Raw genomic sequence first — 26,194 nt, forward strand, 5'->3', positions numbered from 1 at the left:
ATGAGAGAGAAGCATATCTTTTAACTTAACTTAAACAAAGGGACACGGTGAAGATTTCCTATTTAACAGAGAATACACACTGTTGAAGTAGTTTAATGAAGTATTGGAATTTTTAGAAGTCAAGTATGTGAAGTATGTAATGCTTTTCTGTTATAAAATTTTCGATCACATTTACAGGATCATAAAATTGATGAAGACATCAGGGCATACCTATTTCCAAATCAAATTCAATACCCACTTAGAGAAGCTAGATTCCAGAGCTTTCCCGTGGAGACCACAATCACATTATTGGAAAGTGGGAATCGATACTGAGTTCAAGACAGTATTTGGGGTATTAGAAGCCAGAAAAAGGAAAGTGTATGCTAATTAAATTTATCCCGAAGCCTCTGACAAGAGCAGTTGCTACATGGAGCAGATTTAAAAGCAGGTTAAAAGTTTTCAGTGTATTTCTAGCCTTCACAACAGCGCTCCATTGGAGGGCACTGAAAGCAGATGCTGAAGAAGGAAGGAAGCATTAATGAGTAAAGCAACCAAAGCAGTTCTCTAACTCCAAGAACTGGCTGAACAAGTTACAGGCACAGACTGAACATTTGTGCCCCTCGTCCTCTCCCCCCCAACACCACCAACAAATTCATGTGGTAAAGCCCTAACCGCCCTCCACCATGTGACGGTACTTGGGGATGGGCCTTTGGCGGTTGAGTAGGGTTTGATGAGGTCACGAGGGTCTTCCTGATGGGGTGAGTGTTCCACCAGAGGAGACACGAAAGAGCTTGCTCTCGTTCTCCACAAGGACATGGAGAAAAGGTCACACAAGTGAGAATGTGACCTTCTATAAAAGCTAGGAAGAGTCTGCACCAAAAAATGAACCCTGCCAGATACTGATCTTGGACTTTGCAGTTTCCAGAACAGTGAGAAAATAAATTTCTGCTGTTTATGTCTATGGTATTTTGTTATGGCAGCCCGAGCAGATTAAGAGAAGGCATTATCTCCTTATGGACTTGGACACACATTCAGGGTACATGTTCTTTATTCCCATTTCAAACATGAGAAGAAGTCAAGCTTGTAAGTTTACATATTGGCCCATTAACAGTGATGGAGAAGAGACTGAACTCGATCCCACCTGTCCCAGAGCCCACACTCACCACCATGGGGCTAGTTGTCTCGGCGGATCCGTCTTTCTATCTCTGGGTCCTCAAACCCCGGCACAGTCTTCAGCACTCTACAGGCTCTCAATAAATGCTGAAGAGAGCCACGTTACTCCAATAGGATTCTACTTTCCCTACGGGACGTGACCTACCTAGTCAACGTTTCTCTTGACTTGCGTCTGCTCTCTGAATTTCCTTCCAGCCCTAAGCTAGTTTTCAAAATAAATATAAGATGATGCCCTGCTGGTATCAAGGCATATTGCTTCTGTGACACCCAGAGGGACTCTAACACCCCATTCTAAGAGTTTCACAGTGTGTCATTCTATTTAAACGTATTTAAATGTTGGAGTCAAACCATACCACCTTTCACAGCAAACCACTGAAACTGGACAGATACTTTATACAACATGTTAGAGAGGTAGGGTTGAGTCCCCTACAGTACAAAGCACATCTGAGAACACACGTGAACAGACTCAAGATGGGAAACCGCACAGAGCAAGGCCAGAATGGGCCAGCACTGGACACAGAGGTCAAGGGATTATTCATCTTTGTGGCTGAACTTTTGGTCTTGGTGACTCGAAAGGATAAAAACAAAAGGCAACAGGCTCAGGAAAAATGTTAAGAGAATGTGTATCTTTCTTGGAAAGTTGGAGAAAGACAAGCACAAAGTTTCCGTAAAGTGGTGATCAAGCAGGACAAAAAAAATCTAAACATATTTGAAAGATTTCTTCACCTGCGAGAGGAAAAGAGGTTCTCCGACTTGGTCTGAGAAGGAATTACATCAAAGCAGCGGTTCTCAAGAGTGGTCCCAAGACTGGCAACATGAGCATCACCCGGAAATCTGTTAAAAATGCAGAATTTCAAACTCCATCCCAGACTTGCAGAATGAGAAACGCAGGGAGTGGGCCAGAAATCTGTATTTTAATAAGGGATCCTGATGCCCAAGTCTGATAACCACTGTTTTAAAGTAACAAAAGGAGGTGGACCTCTTCATATTTCTCCATCTCTAAGTTAAGAGGGCTTGAATCAATCAATAAAATTATGTCTGCCTTTAGATCCAAGAAGCTACGGTAAAGCCTAAAGTAAGGAATGAAATGGGCTTTTAGGAAACTATTCTGGAATTTAGAAATTGATTGTAAATAGTCTCCACACAAATCTAGTCTCCTTGGGACAATATCTGTCTCTCCAGAAGTGACTCAGATTAAAAAGAGATTCTGTGTTGCATCACCACTTCCTCATATCAGGGAGATCATATGATAGTTGTCTTTCTCTGCTTGACTTATTTCGCTAAGCATGATACGCTCTAGTTCCATCCATGTTGTCGCAAATGGCAAGATTTCATTTCTTTTGATGGCTGCATAGTATTCCATTGTGGATGGGATTGGGAGGGAGACAAACCATAAGTGACTCTTAATCTTACAAAACAAACTGAGGGTTGCTGGGGGGAGGGGGGTTGGGAGAAGGGGGGGTGGGGTTATGGACATTGGGGAGGGTATGTGCTTTGGTGAGTGCTGTGAAGTGTGTAAACCTGGCGATTCACAGACCTGTACCCCTGGGGATAAAAATATATGTTTATAAAAAATAAAAAATTAAAACATTAAAAAAAAGAGAGAGATTCTAGATGTGGATTAACCAAAGTCTTCTGTTAAATGATCTCATTAAAAATATATATACCACATTTCAGGGTGCCTGGGTAGCTCAGTTGGTTAAGCGTCTGACTCTTGATTTCAGCTCGGGTCATGACCAAGTCCAATTTGTGGGATAGAGCCCCTCATTAGGCTCTGTGTTGAGCTTGGAGCCTATTTAAGATTCTCTCTCCCTCTGCCACACCCCCTACTTGGGCACATGCTCAAGCTTTCTCTAATATAAATAAATAAACCTTTAATATATATAGATTTTTTAAACACACACACACACACACACTGCAGTAAAGACAATGAAGATAAGGAGGTTGAAGAAGGTGGTAATGATAATGACCTTAAGAGCACAATAACCCACTGGGGATTTTTAAATTAAAATTTGTGACTCCTCATCTTTCCCAAATGGAACCTTGAGATAAATTAAAGCATAAATTGAGATGCAGTGTTTTACTTTTACTCATGTTTCCCTGGAAGCAGGTTTTCTTCCTAAATTATCCATGTTTCAACATATTCTCTTATCTCCAATATCCTTATATTCTTAAATATGTGAATTTGTGAAGGGTTTCAATACCACAGCACACAACTCTAATTTCTATAGATGCACTGGGTAAAAAGGAGCCAATGCTAAAAAAGAAAGAAAGAAAGAAAGAAAAATCTCTTGAACTGAGAAAATTGTTAATTACCATCCACCACTTTATTTAAAATATAAGCCAATTTTTAAAAAATATCAAGTAACATATGCACATGGTAAAAACTTCAAATTACACGAAAACCAAAGGAAACACAATGGTCTCCCTCCTGCCCTAGATCTACAGCTCTGTTCCCCAGAGGCAATACTTAAACTAACAGGTTTTGGTATTATCCTCCCATAAATACGTGCTGTGTTGATTTGCTCTAATTTCATCTAATGATACAGTGCGTCATCCTTTTGTATCTGTGCACATCCCAATCACCCCATGCTGCATAACCACTCTAAAACTTAGTGCTTTAACAACAGCAATCATGGCATTTTCTCTTGCGGCTTCTGTGGTCAGGAATTCTAGAAAGACTTGGCTTGGGAGGGGGTGTGCAGTCAGAAGGTGGCTGAGCTGGAAGAGTGATGTGCTGAGGCATCTCAACGCTGGCTGACATTTCTCTATCTCTTGTTGTCCCAGGACCCCTCTACATGGTCCTTCCACATGGTCAAGGTCAGGCGAACTCACAGCATGGACTACCTCACACATTAGTCCGACTGATGACTGGAGGCTAGAGGCTCCATGTGTGCACATTTCCCAACATCGAGGAGGAAGCTCTATCCCCTTTCATGCCCTAACCTTGAAAGTCACATGGCATCATTTCCACCATACTCTCCTGGGCAAGAGAGTTGCAAAAGTACATTCGATTTCAAAGACAGAGGGTCCAGACCCTATCTCAATGGGAGGAGTAGAATATCAAAGTGCCACTATCTTTGAAAAATGCAATCTGCCACTGTACAAACAAATCCCTCTCATTCTTCTTTTAATAGATGTACAGTACTTTCTTTTTATAGATGCTCTATATTTTAATTAACCAGTCCCCTATCATCCATCAAAGTTTATAATTATTTTTCCTGATTGTTTGCCCCTGCCCTCTGATTCAGCTACACCAGGGGTTGACAAACTAGCCACACGATTTTGTAAATAAAGTTTTACTAGAACATAAGTCATTTACGCCCATTCATCTGCATATTGTCTGTGACGACTTCCATGCTACAAAATAGAGCAGTTGTATAGTTTTGTAATTGTGACAAGCTATACAGCCTTGCAAAGCTTGAAGTACTTACTATCTACCCCTTTAAGTAAAAGTTTGCTGATCCCTTCACAATTTAAACAGATAAAACCCTGGTATCATTTACGTTGCTTTACTGATTGGTATATTTTAGGAGGAAATCTCAAATTATAGAGACCGCAGACATTTTTATTTGACTTGCACAATCTTTTAAAATTTTTCATCTAGGGGACAACATTTAAAAGTTGGAAAATTCACATGAAAGTCCATAATGCCCATTTGTCTTGGAACGGATAGTGGGGGCAACTCTGGCTGCCCATTCCCTCGTGACCATGAGCTGCTGGCACTAATTAATGATGGCTGCCACTCTAGACCAGACCCATGTCCTATGCCCCCAGCCCCTCACACCTGCCAATCCCAACTACCTCATGACATGAGGGCTGAGAGTGAGCAGCCATTTTCACTGTTTTTACTAGATTTTTTTCCTTATTCCAATCCTATTCTGCTCATCGATGTCCTCTGTTCTACTAGATTAAAAGTGGTCTCAATCTATACACCTATGGTCAGAGCAGTATTATTCACAGTAGCCAAAATATAGAAGCAACCTGTGTCCATTGATAGATGGAGGGATAAACAAAATGTGGCTTATATGTATAATGGAATATTGCTCAAAAACAGGAAGGAACTTCTGACACACGCTACAACATAGATGAATTTTTTAAAGATTTATTTATTTTAGAGAGAGCTGTCACAAGTAGGGGGAGGGCAGAGAGAGAGGGAGAGAGAGAGAATCTCAAGCACACTCTGCACTGACTACAGAGCCCAGCGCAGGGCTTGATCCCACAACCAGTAGATCATGACCTGAGCTGAGACCAAGAGTCAGATGCTTAACTGACTGAGCCACTCAGGTGCCCCAACATGGATGAATTTTGAAGACATTAAGCTAAGGGAAATAAATCAGTCACCAAAGGACAAATACTATATGGCTCCATTTTTATGAAATAGCTATCAGGTAATCAAATTCATTGACACAGAAAGGAGAATGGTCATTGACAGGGTCTGGGAGTAGGAGGAATGGGCGTTTAGTGTTTAATGGGTACAGAGTTTCAGTTTTGCAAAATGAAGACAGTTCTGGAGATGGATGGTGGTGATGTTTGTATTCGGTGTGAATGTACTTAATACCACTACACAGGACACTTTACAGTGATTTTAAAAGGTAACTTTTATGTTGTGTGTATTTTAATATAATCATGAAAAAATTGAACAAAATTTTTTTGATGACCACAGATTCTTTGCTTTTCTTGCCGCTGAGAGGTGGAGTTGAATTCATTGAATCTTTGACTCTGGGCCACAGTGACCTACTGCTTTCTTCCTTTACATAAAGGTAGAGGGACAGTTGGGAAAAGAATTTAGCAAGTCCCCAGCTCAGAGGAGCACAGGGCACAACTGCACCTGCCTGCCACTCCAAATGAAATCTAGCTCCATCAGTAGATGATCCTTGCCCAACCCTGTTCTGACAATAATTTGGAATGTTCTTCACTTGGTGAAGAATCAAGAGTGGTGAACAATCATCACTCTGTGACGTCATGCTGACTTGTCCTTCCTCATGACATAACTGTCAATTATCATTTCATTAAACTTAAAATTAAAATGCGAAATTAGAAGACACCTGACAAAAACACTAAGATGAACCATTACGGTAATTTTTTTGGCCTCAAATTAAGATCATGGATATGGTTGAAATTTTCCACAGTATTACATCAAAAATAGGACACATAGTTTATGGGCCCAAGAGACAGACTGAGAAAAGTTTCAAGAAACTATTTGGGTTTTATTGCTTCTGCCCAGTTACTGTTTTCCCACAGGAGTCCCCACTGTTCCTTAAGCCTTGTAGCCCTTGCCCTACTGGATAGCGCTCTCAGCCTAGAAGCTACTAAAGCCACTTGTGTGCACAGCTACCCCACACCCAAGCTGCTCATCCCTTCCCTGCCCCTCTGAGACCATACACAAGAGCAGGAGCGATGAATTATACCTTTTATTTATTTATTTTTTGCCCATGGCTGTCAGCATAGAGTAAAACTCGAAACCATTTATGGAATTGAATTTTAAAATCTTGAACAATGAAAGAAAAATACACATTCTCCCAACAGAAATAGTAATTAACTCGAATGTATTAACCACTACTCTAGATTAAATCCCATGAAGGACTGGGAATACTACCTGTGGATCCTTCTCTCAAGGCACTTAGGATCACCATGGGAAGAAAGGGCAAAAAATAGAAAGCAACATGGGAAGATACAGAGAGATGTACATATTCACTCACTGCCTGGAAGACCTTCCAGAATTCAGAAGAAAGAGAAATCAGTGAGGTCTGTAAAAGTAAGAAAAGGTTTTAAAATAGACATAGAATTTGTTTGTGGTGAAGGAGTGCAAAAGAACATTCTAAAAACACAAAAGGCATAGAAGCAGGAAGGAGTCTTACTTAGCACATTCCTGGAACAAAGAATCGAACAGTTTAATTAGAAAGACGGGTGCCTTGTGAGAACACTGGACAGGTACACAGGACTGTCAGGAAACCGACATGCCCAAGCCAGGGACAGAACCTGGAAAGGCAGAGATTCGTGAAAATGTCATAAAAACAAGGATATAAAACAGTTGCTTCAGTTTTTCCCAATGCACAGTTCTTAAAAATCCAACATGCTTTCCATATTTATAGTTAACTCATTATTTCATTTGGGGATGTCAACTGGAAAATCGGAGGCAAAATCAAGTCTTCCTGTGACAAAACAGTTTCTTCATTATTTTTCCTACAAAGGCTCAACAGATGGAAAAGCAGTTTGAGGCAGGGAGTGTTTTAATTAGCTGCTCAAGGGACCAAAGCCTTCTGTGTGACTCATGTGAGTCACTTAACATCAAGCCACCCAGAGGATGTCCTGAATTACCCAAGATGCCATCTGGAAATTAACTGAGCAATGTTTGGTCAGAACCAGGACTCTTCCCAGAAGATTAACCCTTTGTTGTCTTATTCTGGTCTAACGGTTCTCTAGTGACCATTAGAAGAAATCACTTTGGAGATGGCAGAGACCCTTAGAAACCTCATAACTCAGCATCCCCTCACTTTATAGCAGAGAAGGCTGGCACTGGGCTGTTGGTGGACCCTGGGTCCAGAGACCTTCACTGTACCTGCTTGTCTCTCATTTTTGAGAAAAGCTACCCAGCCCATGTTGTTGCTACATGAAGCAGAACACTTTCAGACAAGGCACCTCCCTAGGGACTGTGTTTGCCACCCGGGTGACACAATTTCACTTCCTCGTAGACAGAGGGTGGCATTAGCTCTGAATTGCCATTTGTGCTAATACATTCTACTGAGCAACCTTTCACTATGATCAGAGGAAAGGAAAAAAAATGCAATTATCACCTTTACATAGAGAAAGAAACCCTACTCTATACACCTCGTATATAATTTTTATAATTTATATATTTATATATAAATAAATAAATAAATAAATTTATATATTTTTATATATTTTTATACTTATATAAATATATAATTATACATAAATTACAAGAGAGAAACAAGAGAGAAACCACGATGGCTGGAGTCGCAACCAAAGCGACAGACACATACGTAGCCCCCAGTGAGATAACAACACCCAGCACCGTGCAGGCTGACTGTATTTTCTATCTACTTGTCGCTCTGGAGTTTGGAGCCTTGCTCTTCAAGAGTTGTCCTTCCCAGGGCAAGCTAATCCCTAAAGACAGCAAACTCCTCCTGTGTGAGCCCACCTGTCCAGAGCCCACACTCCCAGCCGCCTCCTTGGTGAACCTCCCAGACACCAAGGCAAGGTTCGCCTTTCCCCAAGTCACCCCAGAGCTAGATCCCGGACAACCAGAAACCAGCACGGTGCTTCCTGTTCCTAGGGACCTATGAGTGTAAAGTTCCTCCTTTGTGATGAGCAGTTCCAGGTCTCCATGTCTTACCATAACTGCTTAAAACATACTCCAAGTACAGATTTTAGAACACCTCCTATGAAGAAGATGCCAAGACCTGCTCCTGCCCCTGAGAGGTTAAGCGATGACAGTGAAAACCGGGTCACTCTCTGTCAAGCACCACGCTACTCAGATACAAAGATACCGCCTGCTTCTTCAAATACAAATTTTCTTGGTGTCTGTGTTGCCAAAGAGTGTCATAAAAAGGGTATCCAGTTAATTCAAAAGAAAATCAAGCAATCCCTGTGGTTCGTGAGTTGGCAGTGATAGGAGAGGAACAGCTGTTGCCGTCCACATTCTATTCATTAGTTAGAGAACATCTGGAGACCTTCAAATTAGTGTGGACAGCTAGAACATAAAACATAAGGAGATTCCCAGGATAAACTGAAGCTACAGAGGCTGACCACAGTCAGATCACACAAGGCCTTACATGTCCTTGGAATCTATCCTATATGTAACGTGGAGGCACCAAAGACATGTGCAAAAGGGAAGGAAGCATCAGGTCTACTGCTGGGAAGCTCATGCTTGTACCAGCTGGATGTATACACAAGGTTCATGGTAAAAAAAAAAAAGAAGCATAATGTATGTGAAAGTAAGACTTAAAATTCTTAGAGATGTCTGAGAAAATCTAAGTGATTATATAAATAATATAATTTTATACTTATATAAATATACAATTATACATAAATTACATATAAATTATACTATATGTTCTATATAATACATACCATATAAATTATAATAAAATTATAATTTAAATTAAATTATGCATAAATCATAATAAAATCTATAAATTATAAAAATTATATAAATATTCTTCTCCTACCCACTTAAGCCCCCATGTTGCATCACCACTTCCTTAAGGGTCAAGAAAATCTTTGAAACCAAAAACAAAAACTCAAAGGCTAGAAAGAAAAGATGAACTCATTTATTACTAAGGAACTTAAAACTTCTACATGAAAACATACTGTAAACAAAGTTCATCAACAAATGAGACATTGGGGTGGGGGGGATTCTTCCAATTCAGAAGACAGTAGCTCTCCATACAAAGATCTCTAACATACTGACCACTGGGGGATTAAAGACATAATAGAAAGATGGGTACAGGACATACACACACACACACAAATAATTCCCAGAAGAACCACTGTAAATGGCCAATAAATGTATAGGAAGAAAAAGTCTAAATTCCTAAGTAGTCAGGCAAATGTCAGTTAAAGGAACAATGAGACAACACTTTCTATCTAAGAGACTGACAAGCCAAAATGAGTGATTATATGTTTGGTGGCAGAAATGTGCATATTTATCATGGCTCATAGAAATGAAATTGATAAAGACAGAATTAAGAGCAGTAGTACTCAAAGGCAGTCTGACAGCTATCAAAATGTAAAATGCCCATGCACCTCTGATCCAGCAATCTTTCTATTGAAAATCTAGGTCATAGACTAAAAAGCACCCACATAACAGAATAAACAAACAAACAAAAAAAACCCTCCTGCAGCATTTTTTACAGGGGTCAGAAAACTGAAGACAAATCGAAAGCTCGTCCACAGCCAAATGCTTAACAAATGATGGTGCGCCAACTACGGAGAATGTTTTTCACCACCTAAAAGAATGGATACAGTTAGGCCAAGTGACATAAGATTGATTGAAAATAATAAGAAATGGACCAAAAGATCTGTCCTTGACAAGGCAGTATGTGTGTTACGAGTACACACAGAAGCCGGAGGAGTGACTCAAATCCTGGTTCTGCCACCTCTTCCCAAACGTGTAGTCTTGGGTGAGTTAGTCAATCCCTCTGAGCCTCTGCCTTCTCATTTCTAACACCTCAAAGAACGGTACAGAAGTGACTGAGTATGACACGGGCGCACTTAGAACAATGCCAGGCACACAGCAAACCCTCGGCCAGCCTCAGCTGTCATTGTATGATCCCACTGATTGGCAGCGATGATCAGAAATCTCATATATGCGAATGTCTCTATTTCGACCATCTTCTGGCATGTTCTTTCTTTCAATGGCACCGTCACCTTCTCTGTTACTAAGACGCTTATGATTTATTTATTCACTTTGTCTTTTTCGTCTATTTCTGCCCCACTTCAGAATTCAAGGTCTATGAAAGACAGGGTCTTTGGTCTGTCTTGTTCATTACCGCCTTCCCAGTGCCTGCAGCGGTGCAGGGGAGATAGTAAGCATTCAAAAAAGTACCAGCTGGGATGAAGGCCTGCATGAACAAAAGAACACTTGTACAGGTCTTTCTGGGACACTATTCTCCAGGAGTCCCTGGTATTTCTGCACACTTTTTTGAGCAGAGGCTCTAACTACCTTTGTTCTGAATTGTCTTTTCAAGGATGTTTGAATACTGAACAGCTCTGGAAGAGGTGGGATCTCCCTCCAGAGCAAAGGGGAAGCTGGTTTAATATCTAGAATGATGAAGAGAACGTGCCCATCAGATCCCAGGAATGATAACAAACACTGGCTCTCCCGCACGGCTATTCTGCGCGCAGTGATCGCCCTCTGTCTCTGACCCAGGAGTCTCCTGTGCTCTGCTGGCATCCAGGCAATGGCAACAAACCCTCTCCTTGGCTTGCAAGTTGGGGGAAGTCCAGATTCTTCGCAATTCTTGACATGTTTATGTTTGTCTATGGCTGTCTGTGATGATGTGAACGTGGAGACAAACACCAAAGAATGATTATGAGATTAACAAACCTGGGAGAAGAGAGGAGGAGGGAGAACCAAGCAGGGACTATCAAGAATCCAACTTCGCAGCCCGACAAAGACGGTACTGATCGTGACATGGGTCGTGGCAAAGCTAGAACCGACTCAGACACTGCCCAGGTGTAGAGAGGCCCCGGAGGGATGCCTAGCCCCTGAGAACTGCTGCCAAATTCACATCCCAGGCCCGAAGGCATGTTCCCACATTCTGATCCATCTCTGCATACACAGGGGTAAGGAAGAACGGAGACGGGATCAAATAAGCTCTTCAACTTCCTGAACACACGCCCAAATTCCAATCTGATAGCCTCCAACACACACCGAGAGCCTTGCCCAACTCCATTCCATGGAGCTGTAGACGACCAACGTGAATTCTTTGCTTACTTCAGTTGTTTACTTCACTACAAAGCCTTTATTTCTCGTGTAAGAATGCCATAAAAAGTACAGGTTATTTAAGCTTTTTCATTTTTTGGAAAGGCTCTGAAACTCCATCCTTTGTCCTTAGAGCCCTACTGAAACAATGAGGTCTCTTTCCAGAAAGAAAATCCAGTTCAAGCAAGCCTTATAAAAGCTATGCTGTTTAATGTCAGCATTCTTCTGTGAGCAGCTTTGCACGCTTTGGAGGAGCCGCAAGCGACGGTAGGGCCTGGTTCAAAATATACAGAGTAGTGAGGGTGCAGACACGGAAGCTGTCCCCGGAATATACATACCAGCCTTTGCAACAGTCGGGCTTGCCTTGGCACCCTGGGTCCAACCTACAAGGAGAAAAGAGTCATGAAATAGGATTGGGAGGTCATTGTGAAATGCATTACACGAGGGGGTTAAAATCAATTCAAATTCACAGAAGAGACAGTCCACCCTGAAAAGCAGATTGGACCTTTGATGAAGGAGCAGTGGGCCTGGCAGTGGAACCCACCCCCCTCCGCCCTGGTTAACTGCTTCGACCATGATGGCGCTACCTCGTCACTTGCGTGTTCTTCCACCTGTCGGAGGAGCACGAAATGACGAGAGCAAAGAATTCATCTAATATCTGTACTTCATTTTATTCTATTTCTGCCTTGAAGCTCTTTGCTATTGTGTCTCTTACAGTGAGTAAATGTATTCAGTTCTACTCTGAGGGGCTCGGTTATTCAACTCAAAACTTTTGGAAACTCTGCAAGCAAAATTGAACTTACCTTGAATTTTCTCACTGTGTTTTTTCTGGTTATTTAAACTGTACTTTCCCACATGGGGAGGAGGGCTATGGGAAGGTGATAAAATCCTTATTTTAAAAAACTTGTATTAAGGGATCAGCCACTCTGGACTAATGTAAAAGTCCTAGCTGGTGGTTGAACATTAGTCATAGAAAATCACTGTTCAAATATTGCTGAGTAATAAACCATCCTTTCTGGAGGCCAATTTGATAATGTTGATTAAAAACTTGAAAAATATGGTCTTTATGCAGATCTTTTCTTTTTTAACAGCTCAAGGCTGTGGAACTTACAGACAATATAATCATTCACTTAAAGTGCACAACAATGTTGTCTAGTATAGTCAGAGTTGTGTACCCATCACCACCTTCAATTTAGAACATTTTTACTAGATCAGAATGAAACCCCATACCCTTTACCTGTCACCTGTCAAACACTAATCTACTTTGTCCCTGTGGATATGCCCATTCTGGACATTTCAAGAATGGAATCACATGATAAATAGTCTTCTATAACTGGCTTTTTTCACTTAACATAACCTTTTCAAGTTTGTCCCTGTTGTAGCATTTATCAGTATTTCGTTCCTTTTCATGTCTAAATAATACTTCATTGTACAGATATAACATATTGTGTTTATCCATTCGCCAGGTGATGTTCAGGATTTTTCCAGTTTTGGGCTATTATGAATAATGTGAAACTTATATAAACATTCACATGCAAGTCTCTGTGTTGGACATAGATATCCAGGAGTAGATTATCTGGGTCATATGGTAAATTTAAGTTTCACTTTCTAAGAAATTGCCAAACTGATTTCCAAAGTGGCTGCAACATTTTTCCATTCCCATCGGTACGCATGCCTTTTAATTTAGAAATTCTACTTACAGAAGAGTACTGTAAGAGGGAAAAAGTAAGAAAATTTTTTGAACTTTTAAAACAATTGTTAATGATTAGAAATAGCCTAAAATATCTTTAAAAAGAGGTTTGGTTCAGTATATTATTCAGTATAATCAGTATATTATGATACATGGACTAATTACATGGCTATAGAAAATAATGATGTGTGGGGCACCACCTGGGTGGCACAGTTAGTTAAGCATAAGGCTCTTGATTTTGGCTCAGGTCATTATCCCATGGTTGTAGGATCGAGCCCCGCACCAGGCTCCCCACTCAGTCGGGAGTCTGCTTGGGATTCTCTCTCCCTCTCCCTCTGCCCCTCCTGTTCGTGCTCTCTCTCTCTCTCTCCCTCAAATAAATAAATAAATCTTTAAAAAGAAAAGAAAAGAATGGTGTTATCTATATTTACTGGCATCAACAAACATTCACTTTACTGGACTTCAGTGCTGTCCACCAAATATTTCTCTAGCTGTCTGCCAGAAGTATTGCATTATCTGGGCCCGTTGTGGGAAGGCAGATGGCCATGCACCTAGCTCCGCCAGTAAGTTAGGAATGTAAGTGGCATTCGTCACTCCTGGATCAAGTGATTTCACTACGGATGTATGATCCTACAGAATTGTTTTAGCTTTCTGGTACAGTAATTAGCAATGTGTGAAATGGCAGCTGCTTATGAAGCCAAACTTCCTAAGTGACAGCCATCAACCCAAGATGGACGGTTGTATAAGCAAGAAGTCAATGTGTGGTATTTAAGAAACTGAGATTTTTTTTTTTAAATAAATTTGGATTTTATTCTTTTTACTATTAAAACCCAGATGCTCTGATCTTAATGTCAGTCAACTGTTGATTTTTTTTTAATTTTTTATTTTTTATAAACATATATTTTTATCCCCAGGGGTACAGGTCTGTGAATCACCAGGTTTACACACTTCACAGCACTCACCAAAGCACATACCCTCCCCAATGTCCATAATCCCACCCCCTTCTCCCAAACCCCCTCCTGAGATTTTTAAGACCTTGTCACCACAGAATAACCTAGCCTATCCTGATTAATATATCCATGACACATTTCAAGTGACTATATCTGGTAACAAAACCTTACAGTTAATATGATCTAATTTTTGTAAGCGTAAGTGTTTGTACGTGTAGAATGTACACCACAGTGTAAATGGCTGCCACCTTTGGGTGGCTGAATTATTTTTCTTGAAACTTTCCCGTGTTATCTGAGTTTTTCAGTAATTAACACATTTCACTTCCACAACAGAAAAGGAAGCAATAAAGATATCTCCAGTTGGTAAACTAAAGTCATAACAGTAACTGTTTTAATCTCTATCCTCCCTTGATCTCCCCTGGGCAGGAGGGTGGGACACACACACACACACACTATGGTATATATACTATTGTAAACTATCATTATAAGCCATTACAGAGCCTCCTATTCTATAGAACATGGAACAGGAGAGAGAGTACAAGATTTAAAATCCGCCACCCTGAGTCCAAATGAGAACCAATTAGTAGGATGATACTAGCTTCTCTCTCTCAGACGAGGTGTTCTGCCTGAGATACTGTCCACAGAAAGCCAGAATAAGCATTCTGGGCAAGGTCTTTGCCAGCTTTGCCGGTTCACGTCGGGCCTTTCCCTTCCTCAAATTGTGGAATAGGCTGGGGACCACTTAACAGCTAAAGTCAGAAAGAAAGCCCAACCTCTCTCAGGTATTAAGATCTGCGATTGATCTCAAGTATTTTCTTTGAAGTTTCCTCCTCTGTAAAATAGCTTTTCCAAGAAAATAAACAAGCTTTAAGGAGAACAAGAGAAGTTGGTTTTTCATTTTTGAGATGACTATCTGATGTCTCAGGGGATCGCTATGGCAACGCTTCAGTCCAAGTTTAAAAGAGACGGAACCAGAATCAAAGCTTCCCAGTACAGAGAGTCTCCCGGTGCCAGCGAGGACTGGAACTGGAAATGACACCAATGTCGTCATCTTTGGTTTTAGTTAGGAATTCCTGATCCTTTTTATTGTTCGAATGTTTCCCAAAGCCTCACAAGAATTTGGGAGTAGAGTTTCAGGACAGATATGGAACTGACTCCCGTCCATTGTCAAGGGCGCCGTGAGTAGTAATGTCGAGAGCTTGAGGCTCTAAATCACAGACTTCAGAGAGGGCCTAAATAAAGTTCTTTTCTACTACTGAGCCGAGCTTGTTTCTTCAGCATTGGAACAGAAGATGTCCAGGCCACAATTTTAACTGAGAAATGTAAGCCATGATCCTTGCTGTCAAGGACCATACTATATGACTTGAAAGAAAGAAACGTACTCATGAAAACTTAATAGAAAGGATAGTTTTCATAAGTTACAAAGGAAATGGAAAAAAGGAGAGTTCTCTATGCCCCGGAGAAACCGTGAGAGGCTCTACATTGGAGGTACGGTTAAACCAGTGGCACAGGCATTGCTGGAGTGGGATGAAAGGGCAGGAGAGGGGCGCCTGGGTGGCTCAGTGGGTTAAAGCCTCTGCCTTTGGTTCAGGTCGTGGTCCAGGGGTCCTGGGATTGAGCCCTGAGTCGGGCTCTCTGCGAGGCAGGGAGCCTGCTTCCCCTTTCTCTCTACCTGCCTCTCTGCCTACTTGAGATCTCTCTGTCAAATAAATAAAATAAATCTTTAAAAAAGGGGAGGGGCCAGGAGAAACTGACAAAGCATCAGGTTCAATACAGGAACTACGTTGAGAAATAGCCTCAGAGGTCTACCACCGCCTCTCCAACTTGTATGGACTAAGCAGCATTCACTACCAGGAGGGAGAGGGTTGGGGAAGATTTCCTTCGCACAGAAAATGTAGCAATACCACTGTTGGGGATGTGCAGTCTAGAATCTCCCATCTACATTATCAGTTAGCCAAGCTCTGGGCGAAAGATGGTGTAGGCATTGCTTATATATTCATAATTTGAATAACAGATTTATCACAGTGTTGGATCACGATTAAAGGAGAAGGGAAATACTCTTAGAACATTCCCCAAAGTCCATAAATGGGAAAGAGCATGGGATAAAGGAAAAGAGTGAAACCTAATTCTAACCCCGGGTGAAAGAAACTCAGAAGATGCAGAACACAGACATTCCCTCCTGGCATGGATGCCGTAATGACCCAGGCTGACTGTACAGAGATGTCTGGGTCCCATAACAGATCCAAGGGATGCTGCGTTTGGGCCAGCCTTAGCCACACCCCCATCTGGGGACAGAAGTGATGAGTTCCTAAAGGGCTCTGTACTGGGAACCTACCCACCAGTTGGCCCCCATTCCCCTGGGGGTGTTCTGATCTCAAAACCAAGAGCCAGGAACTCAGGAGCCAGGGCCTCCGAGATCTGCTAGAGGGCCTAACATGGAATCTAGGGCCATGGGTTGGAACATCACTGCAGTCACTGCCTGTCACCTGGGCTGAGAACAAGTCCTCTGGGAAGATTCCTGTTTGGGTAACTCGACATGCCTCGTACAAAAGTTTTATTCCTTTGGAGTAATGCTGATGCAGGATGTTTAGCTAATGACCATTTGCAATTCGGGGCGCCCATAACCTCAGCCATGGAAGAAGAAACTTCACTTTTGGGCTACAATTCCCAACAATTTCCAGGCAGGTTTATAAGGAAAAAAAAAAAAATGCAACTGGACTTAGACATGTCACTTTCTTCACCTGCGAAAAACAAGGGAATTGGACTTTGCCTCTAGGAAAATAAGGAGGAGATTTAGGAACCCTGCCCCCCCCCCCAAAAAAGCTTAGGTCTCCCTCCCATGATCCCATCTTCCTAAATGGAACCAGTCGTTAGCTACAGAGAGCCAGTTGGGGTCTCTGACAGGAACCCGCACAGCAAGAAGGCAAGAATGCTTTCAACAGAGCATCCGAGGTGTGGGGAAGACTGCTGGGTAGGAAAATGAAGTCACATACAGATCACAGACCCGGTTCTCAATACGCCCTCTCCTTCCTCCTCCTTCTACTCAGTGAAATAGGAGATGGCTGGTTGGGGAGTGAGTAAATCTCTGGACTGTCTCCCACAATATCCTCCTTCCCATTCATCGGATGGCTCCTTTGTAACAATCACAGCCAGGCCCATAAAAGGAGACAGTCCTGAGTGGTCTGGAGCTCACAAAATCTTTTAGTAACTTCACTTTTTAAAGAGTTAAGAACAAAAACAAAAACAAAAACAAAAACAAAAATTGTTTTCTTGATTCTTGATTTGGGTTTCCAGATGCAGAGGTCTGGTTCTGAGGGGCGGATTCTAAAATAACTAAAATTCCAGAAATTCTCAATTCAGGTTATCAGAAACGTATCCCCACCATCAATGCGGTATCCCAGGCATATATTGAACACTACCCGTATGCCGGGAGCCGCAAATAAAAAGCACATTGAAACAAATTCTATTAGGTTATAAATACAAAAGTGGCTTGGTCTTTGGAGGAGTCTGTAAAGCCCAGCCTTGGCATCCAGCACACCTGGGTTCTAATCCAGGTTCTGCACCTGTCACTCTGGTGTCACTCTCCCTGGGAGAGCTTCCCTGCTTCTCCTGGGAAGGAAGCAAACAGAGACTCTCCTTGCGGTGGTCATCAGAGATTTAAGCAAGCGCTCCATAAACAATGAAAATAGCTAATATCACTTTAGTGCTTACTGAATACATGTATTTCACGTGAATTAATCCACTAAATCTTCACAGCAACTGTGAGAGCAAGAGTGGATTTATTATTTTATTATTATTTAGAAGCTAATAAAATGTAAGCGTCAGGATCCCTCCCTCGCACAGTCCCTCAACAACGGCTGATGTCTGTGGTGTCTGTCAGACTGTAAACAGGTGGCCTGTGTTGTGATCTCTTTATCATTCTAAATACATGTTCATTTTAGCACCTAAATTTTGTAGTCCTAATTGGATATTCTTTTTCTTCAAAGAGGGCCTTACCAATGATGTAAACTTTACTTGCCTCTAAAAACCTAGATCCACCCCTGCCAATCACAGTAATAATTCTGTCTTGTAGACAATGAAACGGAGACCCAGAGAGGTTAAGTTACTTGCCCAGGTACACACAGTCAGTGCTGGAACGCAGATTTGAACCTGGACAGTCTGGCTCCCCCTGGCTCCCACCATAGTCTCCATTGCTTCTCACTATTTTTACACAGAGCCGCTAGCGAACTCTCCGGAACATTAGCAACACTCAGTCTATTAGTGGTTATCGCTATTCTGTAAATTAAAAACTGTTTTTGTAGTAATAGGTATACAGCCCTATCCCAATTTAAGGACACAATATCAATCTGAAATTAGGAAAGAGATAAATCTGCGACAGGCTGATTTTATACAAGAGACTTCCTTTTTAATATTAGTTTCCTGAAAGATTCTTTTAAAGCAGTATTATTCTATGTGTGGTCACTGGGTCATCTAATTCAGAATCACCCAGCCAACCCCCCCAAACCTAATGGATCTAATCTGATGGGGGTCTGTGTATTTTTGTTTAAGATTTTATTCACTTGACAGAGAGAGGGAAAGAGAACACAAGCAAGATGGGGTGCGGGGGGAGAGCAGCAGGGAGAGGGAGAGGGAGAAGAAAGCTCCCCACTGAGCAGCGCTCGATATGGGGCTCAATCCCAGAACCCTGGGATCATGACCTGAGCCTAAGGCAGATGCTTAACTTACTGAGCCACCCAGGGTATTTGATGAGCTCCCTGAGTACCATTTTGCATACCAAAGTTCAAAGACCACTGCTGAGAGCAGTCTCTTGCTATGGGTAATATTGTCTACAAATGGGGTGAAGGGTCAGAGAGGAGAAAGGAACTTGAATTTAAGGTGTTATTAGTAATACTGCCAATTGAAGGTAAGCAACAAGTGACAATGCAAGCTAACAGGCATGTTCTTGGGCATTAAAATTTACATGAAATTGACATACTCGTTTACATTTACAAATTAAGTTTACGTGTAATTCTGAAGACCATAATTATGGAGAGTCAGCACTAAGGCCATCACCACATACTGTTCAAAGTTTCAATCTTCAAGATTCTTTTAACTGAGTTATTTCACCATCCCATTCTACAGATGAGTGAACAGAGACTCACAGAGAGTAAGTAACTCTCCGGAGAGTGTAGGACCAGGGTTTGGACCCAGGAGGGCTTGTTCTCGACAAGAACACTCTGGAGCCTGTGTTCTTAAATCCTACATTATTCATTCTCTCTCTCTCTCTCTCTCTCTCTCTCTCTCTCTCTCACACACACACACACACACACACACGTTGTTGCTTTTTGTTTCTTTTTTTAATAGAGATAAAAAGGTAAAATTTGCAAACTTTCATAGAACTGCATATCTTGGGAATTTTTGTCTGAGTCATTTTCAAGACGCATAAATCACGCTATGGTTTGAAGGCAGCATGAAATCACTAAAATGGGCCAAGGCCATGTTATTCTATGCAGGAAAAGTTTAGTGTGAAGCTTACTCGCACTGGCAGATGCTGGAGCTTTCATCCCTCCTCCTAGCTCATAAACAGAATCCTTGTTTCGGTTCCTCCCACACTTTCCTCCCTCTGCCCCCCCCCAAAACTTTCAAGCTCTTTACCCCAAATCCTTCCCTCTGTGCTTCAGCAGCCCAAGCCTGATGGCAAGAGTGAACTTAAGTGCTGCCACTGTACCAAGCGCTTTAGGAGTGTTAACTCTTCAATCCTTAAAACCCTATTATTTCCCACAGTTTCTGGACCCAAAGCGGGCCCTTTCCCCCACTCTACCTTTCACCCTCCTCGAATCTGTCCTGGTTACTCCTCCTGACGACGCTATGTGAGAAGGACCCTTTCTTTCATTGTGCAGAAAACACATCCCAGTGCAGAGTCAACAAGAGAGTAACCGTCTTCCAGATGTGCTCTTCAAAGCGAGCTGCTGGAGAAAGGGGAGGAAAAGTATGCCTACTTCTCTCTTGTTCCCATCATCTGAAATATGCTTTAAGCTAAACGATTCTGTGATGCGTGTGGAAACAGTACCAGGAGATGCCTACTTTAACTGGGATACAGCCGCCCCCTGCCCATTGATATTTTGGTCAGTTCCTTTTATATTTTTCAAAAAGCTTTTCCGTTTCTCGGGCATGGCAGTGAGATCTCATACTTGCGGGTTTATCCACCTGTGAGCTGAGCCCTTCAGAACACAAACTCCGGCAGATGCACAAGTTGCTAACTCCGGTAAGTGCACACTGGGTTTTTGATCCTCCCGGACCATCAAGCCACCTTTGAACTGCTAACCCACTGTTAAGAGCCTGATGGGAAAGTCAAGTCCCCCTGGTTTTCAGATGGGGAAAGTGGAGGAGAGTCTGCAACTTCTAGATGGTGTTTTTCTCTGAACTGCTAGGAACAACAGCAACACCACCCCACCCCATGCGTGCATCTTAAAGGAGAAACTGTAGCTAGCTTGGGCTCGCTCTCAAAACTGACACCATCCACAACAGGAACCAAGATTTGGTTCTGCGGGGCTTTCAAACCCCAGGAACAATTCTGCGGAAAGTTCATCCAAACTCTCTCCAAGAGTGACCAACAGATGGGGACGCTTGCGAGCAGAAGGTTGGGGAATGCAGAGAAGGGGTGACGATATGACGGGAGGTGGGGGTGATCTCTCCCTTCCCTGCGTCCTGCAGCCATTCAAGGGAGTCTGTCCAACAGCCACGCGCCCGAAGAACGCGGCGGGAAGGGGTGGCAGCCCGCGCCCGGGGCCACCTCTAGGTCCTCCCACTTCTACTTACTCGGTCCGAAGTGTCATCCCGGGTCCGCGCGTCTTCCAGAGACCCCGCGCAGAGCGGCAGCCCCAGGCACAGCCCCAGCAGCAGGAGCATGGCGGGGGCGAGAGCGCGGCGGTGCACTGGGACCAGGCGGGACGCGCGCGGGGGACAGCTCCGCGGCTCGGCGGCTGCAGACGTGCTCCGCCCCGCCGCCCTCCGGGCCCCGCCCCCCGCGCGCCCCGCCCCCGGCCCGCCCCGCGTCCACCCAGGTCCCAGTCGGGTCCCAGTTGAGGCCCTACCGCCCCAGAGAGAGGCTGCCCCCGCTCGCCACGGGCTCTCCTCCGCGGCCCGCCCTTCAGCTCTGCCTTGTGCAGCCACCTTCAGGGCTTGGGACACCTGCCACCGGACCCCAAATCCTTCTCTCCTGCAAGGTGTGAAATGATTTCTACAGGGTGGCTTAAATTCCTGCGGCAGGAGGATACGGGAGAAGCTGGCCTGACCCTCAGTACACAGCCCACCCCCCCACCTGCTCTATATACCGCCCCCCCAACACACCTGCTGTGTATACCTCCATATTCCCCTCACCTGCTATAAATACTACCCCTTCCCTGCCGTATATACCAATACCCCCCATCCGTTCTACATACAACCCCGACCCACTCTATATTCCACCTGCCCTCACCTGCTAGCATAAAGCCAACAGGAGACCTGCTTACTTCTGCCCAGAGAGCAGCACATGCCTCCTGGCATCCTGCCTTCATGCTTAGAAGCCAAATCAAGGGACGCAAATTACTAGTCTACTGCAGAAAGTGTCAGCAATGTTGTCCCCTTTTATGCGGTTCTGGCCAAAGGGGGCAGAAAAGGAGAGGCTAGAACGGCACCGTGTAGCAGTGTTTCTAAGGCTTTGGTTATTAATCATGGAAATGAATATCACTGGGTATGTTAGTTACAAACCATTGGTGATATTTTGTCCAGCCATAAGAATTATTGCCTGCCAACCATCCACACGCCGCTTTTACACCCTGCACTGTCTTTTTCTCTGCTGGACACACAGTGTTGCTAGAGCCACTTGTTTATTTCAAGTTTCAAAGGCCAATCGCTTCAAAGACATATTCTGTCTCTCTAGAAACAGCATCTAAATCCATGAGCTGAATGAGAGTGAGAAACTGACCAAAACCGGGATGGCCAAGAACAGAAAAATGGCTAACTCAAATAATGGCACATCCGTCCTCTGGAATATTATGCAGCCATTAGATAAGAATCACAAGGTCTGTAGAACATGAAAAATGTCTACGGTGTAATCTAGAGCAAAAAACCAGATTACATAACCCTATCAACAATATGATTATAATCAGATAAAAATACAGATGCACAAAAATGTGGACATAGAACTAGGGAAAGAAAACATGAAAACCAAAAAGAATTGGTGTTTATGGTGACAGCTCTTCTTAAAATATTTTGTTTACTCTTATTGAAATGCTGTTTGTTCAACAAAGACATTAGGAGATTAGGGAGAAACAGGTTGCCATTGTAAAAGAAAGGAAAGAAAACCCTTGTCTTTAGCAGTTAATCATTTCCACCCCTAACCACTAAGTGAAACACACTCAACCAGTAGGAAGCAACAGCAGCCCGTCCAGCAAGATTTTACAACCAAATCCCTAGTAAGGGAGAACTCTGAAGCAGGTTAAAGGATTATTTTTAGTTCTTCGACATAAATTCATCATGAGGTTGCCAATGTACCCCGCACCGAGGCTGACGCAGGAATGTGGCAGCACAGGAATCATGTGCACACACACACACCCTCTTTCTAACTAAGGAGGACAGTCCTCAGTCTTCTGGAATCAGAGCCTGCCATGTCCCCACCCCCCTGAAGGAAATACCTACTTGTGAACGGAAAGTTGAATTGGAACAAAGCCCAGTTCTTTGAAAGGCGACAACAGCAACTATGATCTCAATCCTCCAAGAGAGCTGGGACCGCATCTTTGTCTTCCCCTTCCTACTGCTTCCCTCAGTGTCTCAACTCTCTTTTTTGGCCTTCTATCTGCTCTTTTCCCAAATCTGTCCCAACTGGCTTCTGCAGAAGTCCAGCGTCAAGGAACAGTTTTCCTTTCATCTTGTAGGACTCTCCAGTTCTACTGTATGCCATGGGGCTGGGGCTTATGGTGTGCAATTGAAGGCCAGCTTTACCAGTGGGATCAGAAATTCCTTGCAGAAGAGCATCTCCCACAAGTTCCAGTGCTGTACTAAATGTATGGTTAGCACCTAATGAACATTTGATGAAGGAAATTAGGACACGCGAGGCCCGGCAGTAGGAGCCTGCACTGGCTGTGCCAGGGATGAGGAAGGCTGCGCTATAGTCCCAACTTGGCCACTATCTAGCTACAGGACTTAGGAGAGTTTCCAAAATTCCCAGTATTTGCAAATGATAATAGCCTAGGTTTCTTTGTGACTTGTGAGCATCTGCAGGACTGAATAGGGACAGTCTTTAAAAGCTTAGGTAGGTGTAATAAAATTAAGACCCAGTGAAAGTCTTCCAAAACTGTTCACAAACATAGGCCATGATTTATATTGACCTCATAAATAAGGATAAAAAATTAACTGTCCCCCCAAAAAGGGATGGAAAATTAATATAACAAAATTACTTTTTAAATTTAAAAATAAATAATTAACTGTCCCCACAAACATTTGTCTTTTGAAGTGATGTTTCTCACTTCACCTCGAGGGGAGCTGGTTTTCTACTTTGAGGCTACCAAGCTTTTAGAACCTCAGAGCTCAAAGCTCAAACCTCAAGACTGTAAAGGACATCTAGCGCACTCAGGATTTTTCCACCGAGACACCTCACAGTCTTGCCCAGGACCTCACTCCGTTAGAGACAAGTCTCTGGCAAGGCCCCAGGTGTTCGCGGACCGAATCTAGCGTGGAGCTCAGCAGCAAGGGCTTCTGGGAGGGGGACGAAGAAGAGCTGCCTCGCCCAGGTCAGAGAGGGCCTCTGTGCCAGCTCTTGCTAGGAAATGGCTCCCTGAGTGACTGAGGGTGAGCTGAGGGTCCCAAAATTTTAGCATCAGACTCATTAGAATTAGGAACTTTCTCCTGCTCTTCCACTTGAGACGGCCCACCGATGGCTAAGCCTGCCAGGGCAGAGGCTGAAGAGGAAAGGGGGGGTTGTTGTCCATTTGTTCGCTTTTCCTCTCCCTTGAATGTGTACCCTGAAGCCCCAGGTGCCTCTGTCTAGCTGTTCGGAGATTCAAGCCCTCCCCAGGTCCTCTGCGCTCCCCCTTCGGTCCCTCCTTTGCCCCATGCTCCTTTTTGAGTGTCTATGAGGCCATTGTTCTAATCTGGGTCAGCTATTTTCTCCCCCCCCCACCCCCACCCCAGTCTCACCTTTTTATCTACTTATATGGCCTTGTGGTTCTCTTGGACCCCTGACAACTTTGCATAGTTGCTACAGTTCCTTACAACCTTGGCTTTTTTTGTTTTTTCCTTAATCAAAAAGCCTAGGGAGGAAATGGATTCCCTTCAAAGTTGGCTCCATATTTCTCGGGATATCTTGGGAGTCTAGTTACATCCACTTTTTTACCCATTTTACCAACCACTGAGTTTTACCCAAGGAGAAGATCTGGGGAAACAGAAACAGAGAATACAGTTTTCTAATTTCTTCTGATGATGACTTGCGGAATTAATCAACTAATCACAAAGTGTAACACATCACATTTGATTTTAATATGGTTTCCTAAACAGCCTCTAGCCCTCTCTTGACCTTTGCCCTTCATGGATTCTTCTCCTTTCCGGAATGCCTCTCAGTGGCTCCCCACCCAATCCTGCAAATGTCACTTCCTCCACAGTTCTGGTCAAGTAGACAGGGGCTAGTCATACCGCTGATGGAGCCCCCATCTCTGTGTTTACATGTCTTTCTCACTCAACCAAGACCCAGGAAAGGGCAGGCTCCCTGTTTTATTCATCTTTATATGCTTTAATGAATGAGTAAAGAAGACTCAGTTAGAATGGTCTGCTTTCCATATTGTGCATTTCACAGAGAATTTGTATAACACCAGCCTGCGTGGCCAGTGACCAGACACAAGACCAGAGACAGAGTATTGACCTCTCTGGAGGTATATATCTTCAAAGAAAACATAATATTGACTCCTCAACTTCCAAAAACATTTTAACCCACAATTATCCCACTTTATTATTTACCTGTCTTTCTAAGAGTCATCATTACAAGAACTGGGGGGAACAAGTGAACTTTAGACCCTCAATACAATACCCTATGGGATGCTCAATGTTCTCTTAGACTATCACATTCCTGATAGACTTAAATTCTACATGGGGAAGGAAGCAAGCTCTAATCTGACAATTCACAACTCTTACTTCTATTTTTCTATCCCAGACACCCTTGTTCCTTCAAGGATCTCTCCTCAAAAAGTCTGCTTTCAGAGACTGCTACATTCTGTCTCCAAACACATGCACAGGAAGCATCTCCCTCCCTTGGAAAATTTTAAGGTTTATATGTAGGAATATAATTTTAATATTCCCTAAGTCATCAGAAGGCACAAGTAGCACTAATTTTACCTTATTTCCTCTTGCCAGTTCTTCACTGTTCGGTATTAGCTGTGGATGGCTGTCTTTATCTTCTGCATCTGCATTAATGTGTGAGTCCAAGCCAGCAAATACGTCTGGAGAAATATTTGTCAGCTGAACAATGCTTTGTCCCTATAGAAATGCTCCTTAAACAATGAACAATCTCAGTGCCAAGTGAAGAATCCTTTTTGTTTTCTTTTGGCAAGATGCCTAGAGCAACAAGTGGTGTCCTGGTTTTCTGGGCTTTGACGTGGAACCACAGAAGACATGGACTAGCACAGAGAATCCACTGATGCTGTCGTGGAGGTGAACATTCAGTTCTGTCTGCCTCAGTGCCCAGTACTAATGCCCTATGCTGTCTCTGACTCCAGGGCATGAAGACAGAGAAGCCAGCGAAACCTGCAGTTGCTCTACAGGGTGGGTTTTCTCCCTGAAGAGTTGCCAGATCCCTTCCAGACACATGTTGGGGGATGTCCAGAGAACTTGCCCTGAAAGCCACAGGTGTGACTTTGGAAGACTCTTGACTGAAACAAAACAATGCTGGTTTTGTGGTTGATGCTGACAGATATAGTGTACTCCATGAATCATACCTAACAA

The 26,194-nt window shown here is 43.2% G+C and overlaps 1 protein-coding gene across 1 annotated transcript in view; it reads right to left on the reverse strand.

Annotated features, from left to right (window-relative positions):
- ITIH5 (inter-alpha-trypsin inhibitor heavy chain 5) overlaps positions 1-21,226 on the reverse strand; it is a 72,946-nt gene extending 51,720 nt beyond the window's left edge. Inside the window, exons 1-2 of the mRNA XM_059183767.1 lie at positions 21,044-21,226; positions 11,944-11,988 (exon numbers count right to left, since the gene is read on the reverse strand). Coding sequence (XP_059039750.1) covers positions 11,944-11,988; positions 21,044-21,133 — 135 coding nt within the window. The 5' untranslated portion in view covers positions 21,134-21,226. The remainder of the gene's footprint in view (positions 1-11,943; positions 11,989-21,043) is intronic.
- Between the last annotated feature and the right edge of the window lie 4,968 nt (positions 21,227-26,194).

The sequence above is a fragment of the Mustela lutreola genome, chromosome 8 (assembly GCF_030435805.1).
Source record: "Mustela lutreola isolate mMusLut2 chromosome 8, mMusLut2.pri, whole genome shotgun sequence".
Taxonomy (NCBI): Eukaryota; Metazoa; Chordata; class Mammalia; order Carnivora; family Mustelidae; genus Mustela; species Mustela lutreola.